We start from the raw sequence: 18,965 nt of genomic DNA on the forward strand, positions 1-18,965 counted from the left end.
CCTAACATAAATGAAATAGTCCTCTTTGTAGTTCGGGCTTTTCACGGAGTCACTTGATGCTGATGGTCATACAGACTTCTGGCTTTTAATCCATCCATCATTGTTGGAACATCATGGTGCTTTGGGTAGATGGTGGTGGTGCAAGCCACCACCAAAAGGACACCGGAAAAGGAAACAGAAGAGAGAGTAGGGGTTAGTACAGATTTTGAATGAATAGTTATTATAATGAATTGAATATACAGAGTATCAGGATTAAATTACAGTGAAGTTATGAGAAGGCCATGTTAAAATAATGTGTTTTCAGTAGTTTTTTAAAGTGCTCCACTGTATTAGCCTGGCGAATTCCTACTGGCAGGCTATTCCAGATTTTAGGTGCATAACAGCAGAAGGCCACCTCACCACTTCTTTTAAGTTTTGCTCTTGGAATTCTAAGGAGACACTCAGTTGAGGGTCTGAGGTTACGATTTGGAATATAAGGTGTCAGACATTCCGATATATAAACCGGGGCGAGATTTTTTAAGGCTTTATAAACCATAAGCAGAATTTTAAAGTCAATTCTGAATGACACAGGTAACCAGTGTAGTGACATCAAAACTGGAGAAATGTGCTCGGATTTTCTTTTCCTGGTAAGGATTCTAGCATCTGCATTCTGCACTAATTGCAAACGATTGATGTCTTTTTTGGGTAGTCCTGAGAGGAGTGCGTTACAGTAATCTAGCCGACTGAAAACAAACGCGTGAACTAATTTCTCTGCATCTTTCAATGATATAAGAGGTTTAACCTTTGCTATGTTTCTTAAGTGAAAAAATGCTGTCCTAGTGATCTGATTAATATGCGATTTAAAACTCAGATTACAGTCAACGGTTACCCATAAGCTTTTTACCTCCGTTTTGACTTTTAATCCTAATGCATCCAGTTTATTTCTAATAGCCTCATTGTATCCATTATTGCCAATCACTAAGATTTCGGTTTTCTCTTTATTTAATTTGAGAAAGTTACCATTCATTCATTCTGAGATACAAGTCAGACATTGTGTTAGTGAATCAAGAGATTCGGGATCATCAGGTGCTATTGATAAGTACAGCTGTGTGTCATCAGCATAGCTGTGGTAGCTCACGTTGTGTCCTGAGATAATCTGACCTAATGGAAGCATGTAGATTGAGAAGAGCAGCGGACCCAGGATAGAGCCTTGTGGAACACCATATAGGATATCATGTGTCTTTGAGTTATAATTACCACAACTAACAAAGAATTTTCTCCCTGCCAGGTAGGATTCAAACCAATTTAAGACACTGCCAGAGAGGCCCACCCATTGACTAAGGCGATTCTTAAGAATATTATGATCAATGGTGTCAAATGCGGCACTCAGATCTAAGAGGATGAGAACAGATAAATGGCCTCTGTCTGCATTTACCCGCAAGTCATTTACTATAACGAGTGCAGTTTCTGTGATGTGATTTGTTCTAAAACCTGACTGAAATTTATCAAGAACAGCATGTTTATTGAGGTGCTCATTTAACTGTATAATGACTGCCTTCTCTAGAATTTTACTTAAGAAAGGCAGGTTAGAGATGGGTCTAAAATTTTCAAGAGCAGAGGGGTCGAGATTATTTTTCTTAAGTAGGGGTTTAACTACCGCAGTCTTAAGACAGTCTGGGAAGACCCCCGTATCTAATGACGAATTTACTATGTCAAGAACGTTATCAATAAGCACGCCCGATACTTCTTTGAAAAATTTTGTTGGTATTGGATCAAGGGCACAGGTGGAGGGTTTCATTTGAGAAATTATTTTATGTAAATCAGGTAAATCTATCCTAGTGAATGAATTTAATTTGTTTATTATGGAGTACTGGGGTTTAGGAGGATCCTTAGTGTTGGGGAGATATACTATGTTATTTCTAATATCATTAATTTTTTGATTGAAAAATACAGCGATGACCTCACAGGTTTTACTGGAAGTACTTAGGAGGCATTCCTTTGAGTTACCTGGGTTTAACAGACGATCAATTGTCGAAAATAAGACTCTGGGATTACTAGCATTGTTATTTATAATCTTAGAGAAATAGCAGCGCCTCTCAAGACAGACTGTGTTATTGTATTCTGTTATTTTAACTTTTTAATATTTCATAGTCAATAGCTAGTTTAGTCTTCCTCCATTTACGCTCAGCTCTACGGCATGTTCTTTTTAAATCAGACACTCTTTGGGTCTTCCATGGTAATAGAATATATTTACATGTATCAATGTAACATTAATCATATTTTTATGTTCATTTATACTATTTAAAGCTGGATCACTGGGGTCCTTTTTTGTGTTTATGCCTGTTTATTTTAGATTTATTTCTAGTCATGTGATATCATTTTTGTTTGGTTTATGGTGTCCCATTACTTCTATATATTTATATTATAATTTTCCCTTCCACACCTTAATCAATATTCCTTAAAGACTGCCGTCATAAAGCCCCTTTGCCCCTCACTGGCCCTACCACACTGACATTTTTGTTGGTATTTAGATCCTCTTACATTCCCGTTTTCTGACTTATTCTTGACAAACAGTTTATTGATAAGTTGGTTTTGTATTTATTTGATAATCACACATTGACACCGTGATTTAGTGAAAATGTCCTTTCATAGAAGTGACACACAGGACCCTATGCCAGGGTTCTGGAAAGGAGGGTTTGGCTGTCGGCTGAGCTTCAGATTCAGGAGGGTCAATGTGGATTTCTCCCTTTTCATGGAGTGCTGGGCCAGCATTTTATCATCACACGGGTTCTTGAGGAGTAGACCCAACCAGTCTGTGTGTGATTTATGGACTTGGAATAGACATGTGACTGTGTCCTATAAGGGTTATTTTAAGGGGTGCTTCAGGATTAGGGGGTCCGGTGCCTGCTGTTGAGGTCTCTTCAGTTTCTGTACCACCAGAGCGAGAGCTTGGCTCACATTGCCAGCAGTAAGTCAGACTCATTCCTGGTGGGTGTGGGACTCCGTCATGGCCGCCCTGTGTCACTGATTCTGTTCATAATTTTAATGGACTTATTGAAGTGCAGTATTACTTGATTATGAACATCCCTGTGCTGCTTTAGTGTTCGAGGGTCACTGACTCAGAATTAGTACTTCTCATAACTGATGACTAACATTATGGAACACAACTATTTTATTTTATATTTTTTATTATAATTACTTTTCCTTTTACCTCTTGCTTAAAAAAAATCAATGGGGATGAATGGCATAAAAACTTAAATGTGACATATTATTAATTCTTGTCATTTTTCACATGGCACTATAGCTTTTACTATTTTGTACTGAACATATAAGATTAATTTAAATAACAGTGTATGGAAGAATAGAGCAACATCAGATATACTCAAAAAATCCTGTCACTGACAAAAATGGGGACAATGCATGACATCATTTAAATGTTGTTAATTATTAATCTTTGTGTATTCAAAGGTAGATTAGTTTATAAAGTGTTACCATTTTATAATAACCATATAAGATTTTTTAAAGAAGCATTCAGCAACATCATACATGCAAAAATAAACTTCTCTACACCTGCTCCGAGGTTGTGTTTCTCATCGAATTGGAGTTTTATGAATTCTCAACACTCATCATTCTTCTAAGCATCATCTTCACGCTGGTCAGGAGAGGGTTAACAGGTGACAGCTGCCTTGGTTACCAAGCACAACTTGCCATAATCCTCTAAAAAATGAAAAACATGAAGTGAGTAAAATCCAACAATCTTAAACATAAGACAGGACCTCATATAAGCAGGGGGCCGAAACAGGATCCCAAAAATTAAGGACAAAGCTCAGTGTTGGAGCAGCTCTTTCACCGGCAGCTTCCTCTTAAATACCCATGGAGGTGGAGCTCCAGCTGCAGTGTCATGTGACCAAGACCACCTGGGCTCCACATGAAACGAACAAGGAGCACACAAGAAAATGAACCAAATACAATAAACATAAGATTAAGGAACAGAATATTCATCAACAACAATTAAATCAATACCATTTACACGGTGGCGCAGTGGTAGCGCTGCTACCTCGCAGTTAGGAGACCTGGGTTCGCTTCCCGGGTCCTCCCTGCGTGGAGTTTGCATGTTCTCCCCGTGTCTGTGTGGGTTTCCTCCCACAGTCCAAAGACATGCAGGTTAGGTGGATTGGCGATTCTAAATTGGCCCTAGTGTGAGCTTGGTGTGTGTTTGTGTGTATCCTGCGGTGGGTTGGCACCCTGCCTGGGATTGGTTCCTGCCTTGTGCCCTGTGTTGGCTGGGATTGGCTCCAGCAGACCCCCGTGACCCTGTGTTTGGATTCAGCGGGTTGGAAAATGGATGGATGGCATTTACAAAACAATAAAAAATGAAAGAAACATTAAAGGCAAAGTAAACACATTTAAGGCAAAATGAAACACCACACTTGACTTCAGTCTTAAATGCATTTTGGCTTAATGTGGTGTCTTTGAGGACTAAAATTTACCATTTAATGTCCCCTCAAGCGCAGGTCCTCTTTGTGTTTGTAGTTTGGGGCTAAAATTAATTTTAGAAGATGAGTGGAGTGGCATCAGCTCTCTGACTGAATTTTTGGATGAGATTACCCAGCAGGCAAGTATGACTGTCAGGGTCTCCATTATTATTGGGTCTGAGTAGCCAATCAGGTGTGTGTATATTTAATAGGGAGGGGCGATGACACCTCAGACCTACAAATACCAGTCTGACCAGCAGGAGTCACTGTTGATTCACAACAACATGTCCTTCAGGCTGACACCCCAACAACTGCTGTGGCCCCTGAATGTCATCGGATGTCACCAGTTAAGTAGGACAGGCATGTGGTCCTGCCGATCAGCACTAATGAAAGGCACTATAGAGACTAAGTATCAAGAGCTCTTGAATAGTGACTATATGGAGGAGCACAGAGTGAAATATGTCACTAGAGTGTTGTCCTCCTACTGGACATTTTGTGCCACTCCATTGCTTACTCAAGAAGTTCATCTCCTAAATGAATGCACTATGAATGTCTGAAGACGAGGACTAACCTGTCAGTCAGATGGCTGCCATAATGATGGAGTTCTTTGTTTTAGTGAGTCATTTGATGTCAGGCCAGGGTTGAGTCCTGCCTTGTCCACAAGCCTGAAATGGAAAAGCGGATAAGAAAGACCGGATGGTCATTTTGATACGATGCTGTTGTTGAACCTCGGCCCCCATTCATGAATATTGAATTGGCTGTAGGTTGCATGATTCAATTACAAATGTTATGAAAATGGATCAGAATGAAACACTTTGACACCCACCATTATGTCACATGTGGACTGAGCGACTGAAACACAAATGATGTTTTGCTGGAGTTCCCCTCAGCAGTACAGCTTTGTCCTTTTTTGACTGTTCACATAAACAGAGTTGGTAAATGGGACGTAGCTTGTTAAGAAGCACCTGCAGGTGGACCCAAGCCCCAATATGCCCCCTCAATGCCTCGTCCCTTATCCAGTTAAAACAGTTGGTGTCAGTTTTTGACTTTAAAAGGTTTAAAAGATTCAGTAGCCTTGCGCCCTGTGTTGCCTGGGATTGGCTCCAGCAGACCCCCGTGACCCTGTAATTAGGCTATAGCGGGTTGGATAATGGATGGATGGATTCAGTAGCCATGTTATCACAGTTGTAAATGCAGCATTAATAAATTCTGAAATCTCAAATGCAGTGTATCACTTTTATCACGGTGTTCAGACTGAATGAAATGGTAGAGTAGCACTGAGAAATGTGAGATGATCTCATAAAGTTAACTACTTGAGGGACAGCAAATGAAGTACAACATGAGCCTCAGTACAAATATTGAGACTATCCTGGCATTCGATTTACTTGGCTGATGGTGTTACAGTAAGTGGCCACTGCATCTGGAAAGGGAACATTGGGGTCTGGGAGTGAATTCAGGTCATCTGCTGTGAGCTCTCCTGGTAGTTGGACCTCAGGAACCTCGAGTCCCTCCTCACCACGTCCAGATGGTTCATCCCAGTCAACTCAATGATGTTCAACCACCTGCCATTTGAATTACATGGAGCATACCTACATATTGTCATTTAAACATGGGTACCATACAACAGTGTGATTTAAGCATGAGATATAATCGAGATATAATTATATATTATATAATATATAATTTAAACTTTCATTTATATTTTTTGCAAAATATTCCTCCCATAATTAGGCAGGCCCTGTGACAGAAGTGGTGATGTCTGCCACTGTAACCCTGCAGCTCATCTCATCACGTAGGACTGAAGCTTCTGGAAAGTCCAACTCTGCTACAAGTTGTAATTGGACACAAAAACACAAAGAGACCCCCAGGCACTTGATGACTAAAACCTTTAATGACACTTGGCACACATTCTGGCCTGCTCATTGTTGTTGGGCTCTCCAGATGAACTTCTCATGTCCAACTTCCCTGATTAAGAGGATCTGAAAACCGTCTGTAGTGAACAGGAACAGCCGAGAAATAAAGCGAGATCTGGTGAGCCCACCAAACAAGTCTTTAATGACAGCTGACCCCAATCTGTCTCAGGGCCTATGCTGGGAACTGAGTGGTGGGTCAGCAGTCTGCTTTGTATTTTATGAGCTGCATGTTGCTTTGTGCCACATTTGGACACACAGTTTTGTTATTTAGTGAACAGATCTGAGGTTGGCAAGTCCTTCTTAACAGCGGCCATGTCTCTCTTTTGTATTTAGGTCCTGAAGGTTCAGTTTTTATCCTGCAGTCTTGTGAAAGTCTGAGCGGTGAGGAGTTTGTACGCATGAGTTTGTGATGCTATTTATTTGATCATCGTGATGAGTGTCTTTGACACTTCATGACCCCTGCTGGTGTGACTGTGTGTGTGTGTGTGTGTGTGTGTGTGTGTGTGTGTGTGTGTGTGTGTGTGTGTGTGTGAGCGTGTGTGTGTGTGTCACGCAAGTGCTGGCCTACTTCATTTGTCTTTTCCTTGTTTCTTTTGTTTTGTGCTCTTGTTGTTTTCCACTCTTTTCTTTCTCTATTTTACTCACTCTCTTATTTTTCTTTTCCTAATTGATTTTCCTCTGTTCCTAAGATGCCACATTTTGCTGTAAATAGGAGAAGAAAGATGAGAATGAGAAGCATGATTGGTAAAAATTAGAAACGAATTAACATTAAACAAGAAAAAGAAATACAGAGAGAACAAAAGAGTATGAAATAAACAAAACGTTTCGGGGAATTATGAATTTCCTGAGCCACTAAGCCATTCCTGGCTGTAGAAGAGAAGCTGGTGGACATTGAGGCCCCAAACTACAGCTGTAGATGTACGTCCTCTAAATATGGAGATGGATGCTGAAGCAGTGGCTGGGAAATCAGATTATGATGGTGAAGTCCTCAGGTCCATGTCAAGGGCAGGATGGGGTAAGCGATGTGGAGTGTGGAATGAAGAATATTCACACATGGCAGATTTTACATGCCTGATGTCTTCAGAACTGTTGCTAGTCGGGTTTAGAAGTTTATTAGCTGGCTTTCCAAGTGTTACCCACTAGAGAACATTTAAAGCTGTAAAGGTAAAAGGGAATTCCAGACTTTATTACCATTAACACTGCTGCATTAGAATAAAACTGTTCTTAATATCTTAATTAAGGAAAGAATTAAATGTTGTGGGGTTTCTGAACTATTTTGTGACCCCCAATGGGACGACACAGCAAACTGCAATTGCTGAGTCTGTGGAGGGCTGCTTGTCTGTCGCCGAGGCAACCTCATGTTCGCAGCACCGCGTCACAACTGCGAGCTGATCGAGATTGTGCTATAAGCGCCTGTCACCGATGGGTGATGTAAGGAATGTTATAAATGCAGGGAACAGTATATCATGGCTGCTGACCCGGCCCCGACTCTGCAGATTAGCTATGTCTGTGTATAGCAGAGTGTTAGATCCCGCAGAAATAAATAACCGTGCTGTTCCTGCTTCAAGATGAATAAAGTGGGTTTTGATAAAGTACTGAGACTCGCACATCACAATATATGAACACAAATCAATGTGTAAGACAAGCACGCTCATCATCACACCACCATCCCACCTGGCACGCTTCTCTAACCCCAAACTGCAGTGCAGCACAATAAATAAATAAGTAATCCAAATACATAATCTACAATAAAATCTCTGATAAATAAGTTATAAAGCCCAGTCTAAATCCATGCAGATATCACCTTCTGCTCCATTTCTTCCAGCACAGCACATCTTTCTCCACCTGTCTACCCAGTTCACCCCACTGGGCCTTCTCAGCTGGCAGAGACCCTATCTGCTCAGCACTCTGCCCAGGCTCCTTTCAAAGTCAATGGAGAACAGCTGAGCGGACCATAACGAGCAATCAGGTCACCTGACCACCGAGACCCACAGCAATGCCACCTCAACGTGGAGCTGCCACACACACCATTACAGACCCCTATCACCACAAATACCTACTGTCTGAGTCTGCCGAGGACCACCTGATGCTGTCACAATACACGTCTCATAAAACTGAGTTACATTAGCAGATGCCCAGGTCTGTTCCTAACTTTTGTCTCCTCCGATGTCCTCTCTTGTCTGCTCTCAGGTATCACTTTAAATCTCCTCGTTTCTCTGACTGATTCTCTCTGTCTGCCTCTCCTCTGACAGATGATGGCCAAAGCCCAGCTGTTTGGATTACAGGATGAGATAACCTGCTTGGTGTGTCTGGACACCCTGAGTGACCCCGTCTCAATACTCTGTGGTCACAGTTTCTGTCTGAAGTGCCTCACTGACTACTGGGATCAGAGCCAAGAGTGCAGCTGTCCTCAGTGCAGAAGGACCTTCACTACGAGACCTGAACTTCACAGAAACACAGTGCTGAATGTACTCATCAAGAAAATAAAGAAGCCGAGACTCAGTCCTCGTCCATCTCAAAGTTATGCCGGCCCTGGAGATGTGGAGTGTGACACCTGTACTGGAAAGACGTTCAGAGCAGTGAAGTCCTGTCTGACCTGCATGATCTCCTTCTGTCAGACTCACCTGCAGCCCCACTTTGAAATAGCGGCCTGGAAGGACCACAAGCTGACAGACCAAGTTAGAAATCTGAAGGAGGAGATCTGTGCAAAACATCACATGAGCCTGGAGATATTCTGTAAAACCGATGAGACCTGCATCTGTGTGATGTGTGTGGTGAATGGGCACAGTGGGCATAAAACGGTGGAGCTGGAGACTGAAAGAGAGGAAAAACAGGTGAGTGGGGTTTAGTGTTTAATGAAAACAAAGGAAATAACAAGAGTTAAGAAATTTCTAAAAGAAGTTTGATAGAGATATCCAGGCGTCCATTTGAGGAGTTTAAATGTTGTTGTGTATGATGGTAGAGAGTTGGAGTCTATCCTGGTGAGACAGGGCACAAGACATGATGTGTCTGATGGTGGTGTTCATTATTAGAGTTTTTACCCAGGAACACTTTGGAAAATCAGAGTTGAGAGAAATGTGTGCATGATGTACAATTTGGAGCTTTACGTATAATTATGGATATGGTGGACTCCTTCACAGAGAGATAGAGAGAATGACACAATATAACTAACAGATGTGAAAGGATAGATAGATAGATAGATAGATAGATAGATAGATAGATAGATAGATAGATAGATAGATAGATAGATAGATAGATAGATAGATAGATAGATACGAAAGGCACCATATAATAGATAATAAATAGGTAGGTAGGTAAGTAGGTAGCACTTCACATGTTCTAATGGGAAATTTAGCATTTAAACAAACTCAAAAAAAAATTGAAATCTAACAAAAGAGAAATAAGAAACACAAACAGACATAAGAATTACAAAAAATGGCTAATGATGAGAGAGCAGATCCAGTAAGGCACTATAAATGTGTATCATGCTGGTTGACTTGTTGGCTTGGTTGGTATAAAGGAGCCTCTTGACACCCTTCAGCTGACATGTCACAGTGCAGCATTGTTCATAATGGCACTCAGTTTTATCTTCATTCTCTCCACCTCTATTAGCTCCAGGGGCTCCAGAGTGTGTCCCATATCTAAACCTGCCTTCTTAATCAGTTTGTTGATTCGGTGGGCCTCTCTTGAAGTGATGTTACCACTCAGCATACTAGACTGGCCATCACAGAGTTATAGAACATAATATATCCTGCGTTAAAGGAACACAATATACTAAGGAAGGAGAAGTCTGCTCTGCATTTTCTTCTAGAATTCTTCTGTGTTCCAAGACCAGTCCAACCTGTCATTGATGTGAACCCCCAAGTACTTGTTTGAGTGGACCACCTCTACATAAAGTCCTTGAATAGTGACCGGACATAGAGGCCCATAGTGGGTGAAGATCAATCACCAGTTGCTTGGCCTTGCTGATGTTAAGGTACAGACGATACTCTTTGCACCAAGAAACAAAGTTCCCCCCCTGACTCCTCTCCGTTGTCTCATCCCCTTTATCAGTACACCCTGTAAGTGCAGAATCATCTGAGAATTTCTGCAAGTGACATGACCTGCTGTATTATTTATAATCAAAGCTGTACATAGTGAAGACCAAAGCAGACATGACTGTTCCTTGTGGTGCTCCAGTGTTACCAACACAACTCAGTCCTTTAATCTCACAAACTGTGGTCTGCTCGACAGATAGTCCATCATCCAGGACACCATAGGCTCATCCACCTGGATGGTACTGTAGGCACTAGAGAAATCAAAACACATACCTGTAATCCTCCTGCCTAGTGAAGATAAGCCTTGTAGGGCAGATTGATAATTTCATCCTCGACTCCAATCTTTGTCCATTCGGCAGACTGCTGTGGGTTCAGATGGTCTCCTACATTCATATAGTCCACGACCTGCCATTGAAAAAGGTTTGATGATGTGAAACGTAAGTGCCAATGGTCTGTAGTTGTTAGGTGAAGAGAGTTTGCTCAGTGACGCTTTCTGAAGTCTTAGTGACAAACCGAACAGGTCTAAGTGTCGGTCTTTGTTTCTCATTAAGGGTTGTGTCCAGCCATGTTGAATTTCCAGTTAGTTATACGATTCAATACATCGGCTACTTATTAAATGTAATATTTGGTTGAATGTTTTGGATTTGGGGTTTTGTTTGGTATGTAGCCCTTTGGTCAGCATGTTATTTTTAGTATGTAACTCTGTTTTTGATATTGTGGTATTGACTCGCTATCTTCATTGTCTTATTTATTTGATTTTGTTTCTCCAATACTTTTGATTTGTCATGTTTGGAGTTTTCTTCTTGTACTGTGTGTTCCTCTTCTGCTCTCCTGCTCATTCACTATCTTAAATTTGAGCTTCATGTTAAACTTTCTAAACTCCACAGCCTTACCAGGACTGGCATGTGGCACAGACAGCACCTCTGATAAGCCCACCTTGTCTGCTCTGCCCCTGATCTTAGCTTCTCACTCTTTACATTGTTCTTACACCGCTGTCTGTCTGCACTTACTGTTGCCACTTGTTCAGACATCTAAAATGAAAAAAAGATCCACCAAAACTCTGATCAGCAGCCTATCCACATGTACAAGATGGACATCCACCTTTGAATCAAGAGAACAACACACCATATCTGTCGCTGGAGCACACCGGTGTGTCAATGTACCCTGTTGTAGCCCACTGACACATGGGGTCCACTGCTGTATAATGGCATGTTTGATTTATGATATGACCTTCTGCTGCACTGAGCTCTCCTCCACATCTGTAGCACACTCTCTTATCACTCCTTCATGACCAGTTTGTACACCACTGGCTGATTTGAACCCTTGCTTATAGCCCCCTGGCTCGTCTTGCAGGCCCTGCTCATCTTTACTGATGGTCTCAGTCTCCTGTTCAGTCCTCAGTGTTTTCACAGCCGTCACTTTGGCCATCATTAGTAATCGAGGCTTAATGTCGTCCCCTCTCACAACCTAAAGTAGCCCACCATGGAGTCATTTGTTCCTCATCTTCATAACTGAATTTTAACTTAGTTAACTTTCAGTTGTTTTCTTATTTCTTGAATTAAGTTTTAAAAGGAGTTCATTTTCTCTGGACTTCAATTATAACGTGTTCTTCATTTTTATATTTCCACTGGTTGCTCATTTGATTTTCTGTCAGGTTTATCTGAGCTCTTCAGACAGTAAGTGAAACTGAAAGTGAATTCTGATAAGACCCCCATGTGTCCTCTTGTGTGTCCAAACAGAAACAGCTGGAGGCGACACTGAGTGAAATCAGGAGGAGAATTGAGGAGAGAGAGAAGACACTGAAGGAGCAGATGAAGGTGAGCAGAATTAAGAAGACACTTCATATCAAAGAGAGGAGAAATAAATGAAAAATAGAACAAATGGCAGAGCTTCACTAGGAATGATGTGTAGGGACAGGAAAATGCGTTCGGACAGAAGATGTTTTATTGTGCCCTTCACAGCGTGTCACTGTCCTCCATGTTTTATTTGTGGTTCAGACAGTATGACCCCAATGTCCTTTGCATTTTCAGCCATACTTTTATTTTCAGGGCAGCATGGTGGCGTAGTGGTAGTGCTGCTGCCTCGCAGTTAGGACATCTGGGTTCGCTTCCCGGGTCCTCCCTGCGTGGAGTTTGCATGTTCTCCCCGTGTCTGCGTGAGTTTCCTCCCACAGTCCAAAGACGTGCAGGTTAGGTGCATTGGCGATCCTAAACTGTCCTTAGTGTGTGCTTGGTGTGTGGGTGTGTGCCCTGTGGTGGGCTGGCGCCCTGCCTGGGGTTTGTTCCTGCCTTGTGCCCTGTGCTGGCTGTGATTGGCTCTAGCAGACCCCCATGACCCTGTGTTAGGATGTAGTGGGTTGGAGAATGACTGACTGATTGACTGACTTTTACTTTCATCACCTAACATGAACTCAATCTGCAGGTTGGCACTGATGTTCTGAATTTGCTCAGTGGGCACAATGTTCCTTGCTGGACTTTTCTTGTTGATTTTCAAGTCCTCCTTATCTTTAGGTGTTCCACTGGTTGAGTGATTGCAGTTTTGATATTTGTGATTACTTTTCTTTAGACATTGTGAGGCTTTGAGCTCTTTTGAGACCCTCTCCAATGGAGCTGCACACTGAAATGTGACTGACATGTCTGTCAAGGGCTGGTTGTCCGGTGCAGAGGCAACCGCAGGTTCACAACACCAAGAGGTAATTACAAGTTCACAGCCTCTTCGCTTAATGAATCTGTCGCCTGATGGATGATGCAGAGAACATTATAACCTGATCCCATCCCTGCTTGTTTGCTGTATCCCCATGTAGGGAAGTGGTAGCTCCTGTCTGAATAAATGACCTTGCTGTTCTTGTTTGTATTGAAATAAAGCTGGTTATCTACAAGACCTTAGACTAGGCCTCTTCTTTACAGTGCAAGACAGTGGCTCACTTGTCATATAGTACAAGAAATGGGGTCTTACACCACTGGATCCCCAAGAGGCACACAATATCCCACTACCAGCAGAGTAAGATGAGGGTCCTGCTGGCCCTCCTTCCTTTGCTCATCCTGGGGGTGTGCTGGTGAAGATGACTCCCACAGATGACCCTGAATGTTACCTTCTGTATTTTGCTTCAAACGCATGGCAACACTGATGCACTGGGACAGGGGAAGCTGGGCAGCTATCTTGGGCCAGTTTTTGACCAGAGAGGCAATGCAGGTTATGTGAGATCTCCCTTCTGAAAGGTTCAATGATTATGACTTCCTGAAGCAACAGATCCTCCTCCTTATGGCCATATTTTAGACTTAGTTTGTTGCTCTGGCATCACACCTCACAATCAGAATTAGTAGACCATTACAATGTTGCTCTGTCTTCTGCCTTCGATACACTGGCTCCATTAAAAACACGGACTGTTTCATTTATTCTCACTGCTCACTGTTTTACACCTGAACTCCGTCAGCTCAAAGTCACGGGCCGACACTTGGAGTGTCTAGTTAAGAAGACGGGACTTGTTGTACACAAGGAAATGTATTCAGATTATATGTTAAAATACAAAAATGCTCTCTCTGTTGCCCAAACTGTATAATAATAATAATTAATTTTTTGCATTTATATAGCACTTTTCTCACTACTCAAAGCGCTCAGCAATTGCAGGTTAAGGGCCTTGCTTAAGGGCCCAACAGAGCAGAGTCCCTATTGGCATTTACGGGATTCGAACCGGCAACCTTCCGATTGCCAGTGCAGATCTCTAGCCTCAGAGCCACCACTCCACCCTATTCTAATATTATCAGTACAGGAGGGAAAAAATACTTGAGCTCTTTTTATGACAATGAAAAAGCTAATTACACCACCAGAAAATGTCACTTACCACAACCTCTCTGTTAAATGCTGCTGTACTTTTGGGATTTCTTCAGCTGAAACATTGAAAGAAATCCACCAGCAGCTTAGTTCCTCTACCTCTGCAGAAAATGGCGTACTTTCCACTAAGACTCATATTCCCTTACCAACCACTTTATTCTCAGAGTTCAGTTTACAACCTGAAAATGATATCTCGGAGCTTAACAACATTTAATTCTTCCACGTGCCAATTAGATCCAACACCTACAAGCTTTGTTAAGTCCTGTCTGTCACATATTTCCCCTACTATAGTTAACTCTTCCTTTACTGAAGGCACAGCCCCCCTCTCACTAAAAATGGCCTCAATTCTGAAAAAACCTGGTTTAGACCCGAATATCCTTAACAATTATCAGCCTATCTCACATGTTCCATTCATATCTAAAGTTCTTCAGAATATAATTGCCCTCCAACTTCAGCCCCATCTTTCAAAAAATAACCTTTTTGAACAGTTTGTTTCAATGTGAGTTTTGTCGTAAACACAGCACAGAAACTGCCTGGGTGAAAACCATAAATGATCTTCTCCGGGCAGCTGATATGGGACTTCTTCACTTCAGCTCTGCCTTTGACACCATAGCCCATCAGATACTTTTGAAACGACTGTCTAGTTTGGAGTCTGTGGCCTTGTCCATCAATGGTTTCTTTCTACCTTATTGGCAGGAGGCAATTTGTTTAAGTAAAGGGATTTAAATCTGAGAATGCAGTCGTTCCTCAGGGAGTTCTGCAGGGTTCTGCTTTGGGGCCGCTGCTTTTTCTCATTTACGTCTTCCCAATAGGTGATCTCTTTCCACACCATGGTATTAAATTTCGTGATAATGCTAATGCCCTTGGTAATGTGCTTTACTGGCATTACCAACCATGAAATAAAGTTTAGTTTAGCGTCCTCTGAAGTATTAAAAGAGTGGCAATAGTTTTAGGTGAAAAAATGACAAACAAGGTGTAAAGACATAAAGCTTGCCTTATTGACCATTTATAATGTGCAGAAGGATGTTTTCGCTGACTATATGAGCGTCTTCTGGGGAGCATCGCGGTGGGTCTCGTGTAGGAGTGGAAAGACTAGAAGAATATCGGCTTGACGTGGCTGAGAAAATGCATATCGTATTGGCAGTTGTCTGGGCAGTAGCTCGGCGAAGGGAAGAAAAAAAAAAGGGGGCTTACTTTCACTTTTGGAGGAATCGCAGGACACGTCTCACATGCCAGCATAGCTATGTGCGCACGTGACGTCACTGTTAGGCTGGGCTTGTACGTCACATGACGTGACACGTGCTCCAACTACACCGGTATTGTACACTTTATACCTGAGCGCGTACTTTACTTAAATCTGGAAGATTCCACCAGGTGGCAGTGCGAGATATCATCTCAGTGAAATAACGTTTGGCTTTGCTGTGTTGTGAACTGCCTGAAACATCAATTAAATTCCGAGGACACCCTGCCACAAAACCTCGGAAAAAGATGGATGTTTAATGATCACATCCATCAATCCAGGGATGTGTCCATTAAGCTAGCATTGGGCGACAGGGAGACACGAAATCCCTGGGCGGGGCAACAGCTCATGGCAAGGTGAACGAACACAAGCACTCACAGACACACACACACTGGCGTCATTTACGTGTCACCAACTCCCCAAACCTTCATGTCTTTGGTAGGTAACCGGAGCTCACGGTGGAAACCCACCAGGAAAACATGCAATGATGGACATTCCAATTCACTGTAGTGATTAGCCTCCGCCAGTTTCACAACCTAAAGCTGCTGCGCCTCCTGCAGCCTCTGTTCGTGCTTTCTATCACTGCGGATCTGATAAGCATCTTGCAAATGATAAAAACTGTCCTGCTGCTTCTGCTAAGTGCAAAAACTGTCAAAAGACTGGTCATTTTGCACAGGTTTGCCGTTCTCCACAAACGTGCTCTGTGCAAGAATTTGCCTTACCTGAGCTTCAGATCCTTTTCTTAAGTGACCATTCAGCGGCCGACAGAATCCGTTGCAGTGTCACAATGAAAACGTCAACTGCTACTGCACTCGTGGATCTAACTGTGGATTCTGGATCATCTGTATCCATTTTGCCTAAATGTATATATATATCTTTCAAGAAGAACCTTTGCTGCCACTTTCAGTTAAGCTAGTGACTTATTCATGTTCTCCACTCCCTGTGCTTGGTTGCTTACCTGTTACTGTGTCCAAAGATGATGTTACATGTTCTACGCCAGTCTTCATAGTGGAGTCTGGGACTGCTTTGTTGGGAATGGATTTAATAAAGGGTCTACATCTGTGCTTTAATGGCAGTACTGTCTTACCATGTGCTACCACAAACTCTATTCCTGTCCTGCGTCTTTCTACAGCTCCATCACCTCCACTTGCCCTAGGTTGTGCAAAAGGCTTCATACACAAAGTCAAAGTATTAGACTCTGTTACTCCAGTACGACAAAAATTACATCGTTTACCACTGTCAGTTCGGCATGATGTCAGTGCAGAACTAAATCGCCTTCTTCAAGCCGGGATTATTGAAAGCATTGCTGCCTCTCCCTGGGTCTCGCCCATTGTGGTGGTCCAAAAGAGGACTGGGGGTATCCGTATGTGCGTTGACTTGTGAAAACCAAATAAAGCTATTATTACAGACAGCTTTCCCCTTCCTCACATTGATGAAATGCTGTCATTGCTGAGAGGAGCAACAGTGTTCTCCACTATTGATTTAGAAAGGGCATACTTTCAGCTTTTGCTTCATGAAGAGAGCTGTGATCTGACTGCTTTTATTACTCATGAAGGACTGTTCAGGTTCTGCTGGGTCCCATATGGGTTAGCATCTGCTCCATCTGCTTTTCAAAAGATGATCAATACAATCTTGCAGGGGCTGCCAAATGTTGCAAACTACTTAGATGATATAATTTTGTGGGGACGAACACAAGCTGACCATGATCGGACACTTCAGGCAGTTCTTAAATGCGTAAAAGATGCAGGATTGCAGTTAAACAAATCAAAATGTCATTTTAATCAGGCCAGTCTGCGTTTTCTGGGTCATACTGTTACAGCACAAGGGATACAACCTGATCAGGAGCATCTTGCTGATCTTCTGCATGCTCCAACTCCAACTGATGTTACCAAGTTACGTTCATTCCTTGGATTTGCATCTTGGTATAATAAGTTTATCCCAAATTTTGCCACTATTGTAGAACCCTTAAGCACCTGCCTCCGCCAAGATACGCAGTATTCCTGGTCTGAGGAAGCTCAACACAGCTTTATGTCAGTGAAACAGTTGCTAATTGACAGTCCAGCTTTGGCCTTATTTGACTCTGATTTGCCTACTATAGTTTCTACTGACTCATCTGATTATGGGCTCGGAGCTGTCCTAGCTCAAGTCCAACCTGACCATACAGAGCGGACTGTTGCTTTTGCGTCTAGGACTCTTAATGCTGCTGAAAGGAAATATTCTACAGTTGAAAAAGAAGTTCTCGGATGTGTGTGGGCTGTTGAAAAATGGGGGACTTACTTGTGGGGTTGTAAATTTATCCTCCGTACTGATCATCAAGCGTTGACCACTCTACTGTCCTCAAAAGGGTCTGATCGTGCAGGCATGTGGATTGCACGCTGGGCAGCACGACTGTGGTGTTTCAACTATACTGTTGCTTACCATCCTGGGTCACAGAATCACATTGCTGATTGTCTCTCTCACTTGCCTTTGCCTGCTGCTGCTGAGGACAATTCTGCAACTGAACCTGAATTTGTGGCAATGTTGTCTCCTGCTCTGACTGCCCTCTCACCTGGTGAGTTTGCTTCTGCCTCCGCCTCTTGCAGTGAGTTGTCTGCTCTGCAAAATCAGATTACCTGTGGTTGGCCTTCTTCTCTTAATGCAGTTGACATAGTTATGCGTCCATATTTCAGACTACGAGATGAATTTAGTGCACAAAACGAGTTTTTGTTCCGTGGTGCTCGTCTCATTGCTCCTGTTTCTCTGCACCATACCTTGGTAGTGCTTGCTCATGAAGGTCACCAAGGCATTGTGAGAACTAAACAATGTCTGCGTGAGCTATACTGGTGGCCAGGTATATGATATGGTCGCAGCTCAAGTTAAAAAAAAAAAGCTCAATTCAACTGTGCCAGTCATCTGACAAGACAGCTAATCCTTCTCCTGCACCTTTACAACCTGTTCCATTTCCATTAGAACCCTGGCAAATGTTGGCCATAGATATATGGGTCCATTTGAAACAGCTGTTTGGAATTGTCGTTATGCTCTAACCCTTGTTGATTATCATAGCAAGTGGCCAGATGTTGCTTTCACTGCTTCTATCACTGCTCAGAATGTTATAGATTTCCTCACTTCAGTCTTTAGCAGATTTGGAAATCCACATTCCATAGTGTCAGACAATGGATGTCAATTCACATCAACAGACTTTGCAGCATTTCTAAAAGAAAGAAATATACAACACATACGCGCTTCAGTATACCATCCAGCTGCAAATGGTGCCATTGAAAGATTTCATCGTGTTCTCAAAGGCTGCATCCAATCTGCTGTCTTAAAAGCGAAACCCTGGAAACCTGTCATCTCAGAATTCCTTCAGGTATATCGTGCAACACCACATGCTACTACTGGAGTTTCTCCTTATGAATTGCTTTATGGTCGGAAAATGTGAACATGCCTCAATGTCCTTCCTCCTCCTATTGCCTGCAAGGCCGATAATGACACTGTTGGTAAGAGAGTTTCC

General features: G+C 42.5%; 1 protein-coding gene across 1 annotated transcript in view; it reads left to right on the forward strand.

Annotated features, from left to right (window-relative positions):
• LOC127526370 (E3 ubiquitin/ISG15 ligase TRIM25-like) overlaps window positions 1-12,470 on the forward strand; it is a 197,079-nt gene extending 184,609 nt beyond the window's left edge. Inside the window, exons 4-5 of the mRNA XM_051921753.1 lie at window positions 12,144-12,221; window positions 12,435-12,470. Coding sequence (XP_051777713.1) covers window positions 12,144-12,221; window positions 12,435-12,470 — 114 coding nt within the window. The remainder of the gene's footprint in view (window positions 1-12,143; window positions 12,222-12,434) is intronic.
• The last annotated feature ends 6,495 nt before the right edge of the window (window positions 12,471-18,965 follow it).

The sequence above is a fragment of the Erpetoichthys calabaricus genome, assembly GCF_900747795.2.
Source record: "Erpetoichthys calabaricus chromosome 1 unlocalized genomic scaffold, fErpCal1.3 SUPER_1_unloc_23, whole genome shotgun sequence".
NCBI lineage: Eukaryota > Metazoa > Chordata > Cladistia > Polypteriformes > Polypteridae > Erpetoichthys > Erpetoichthys calabaricus.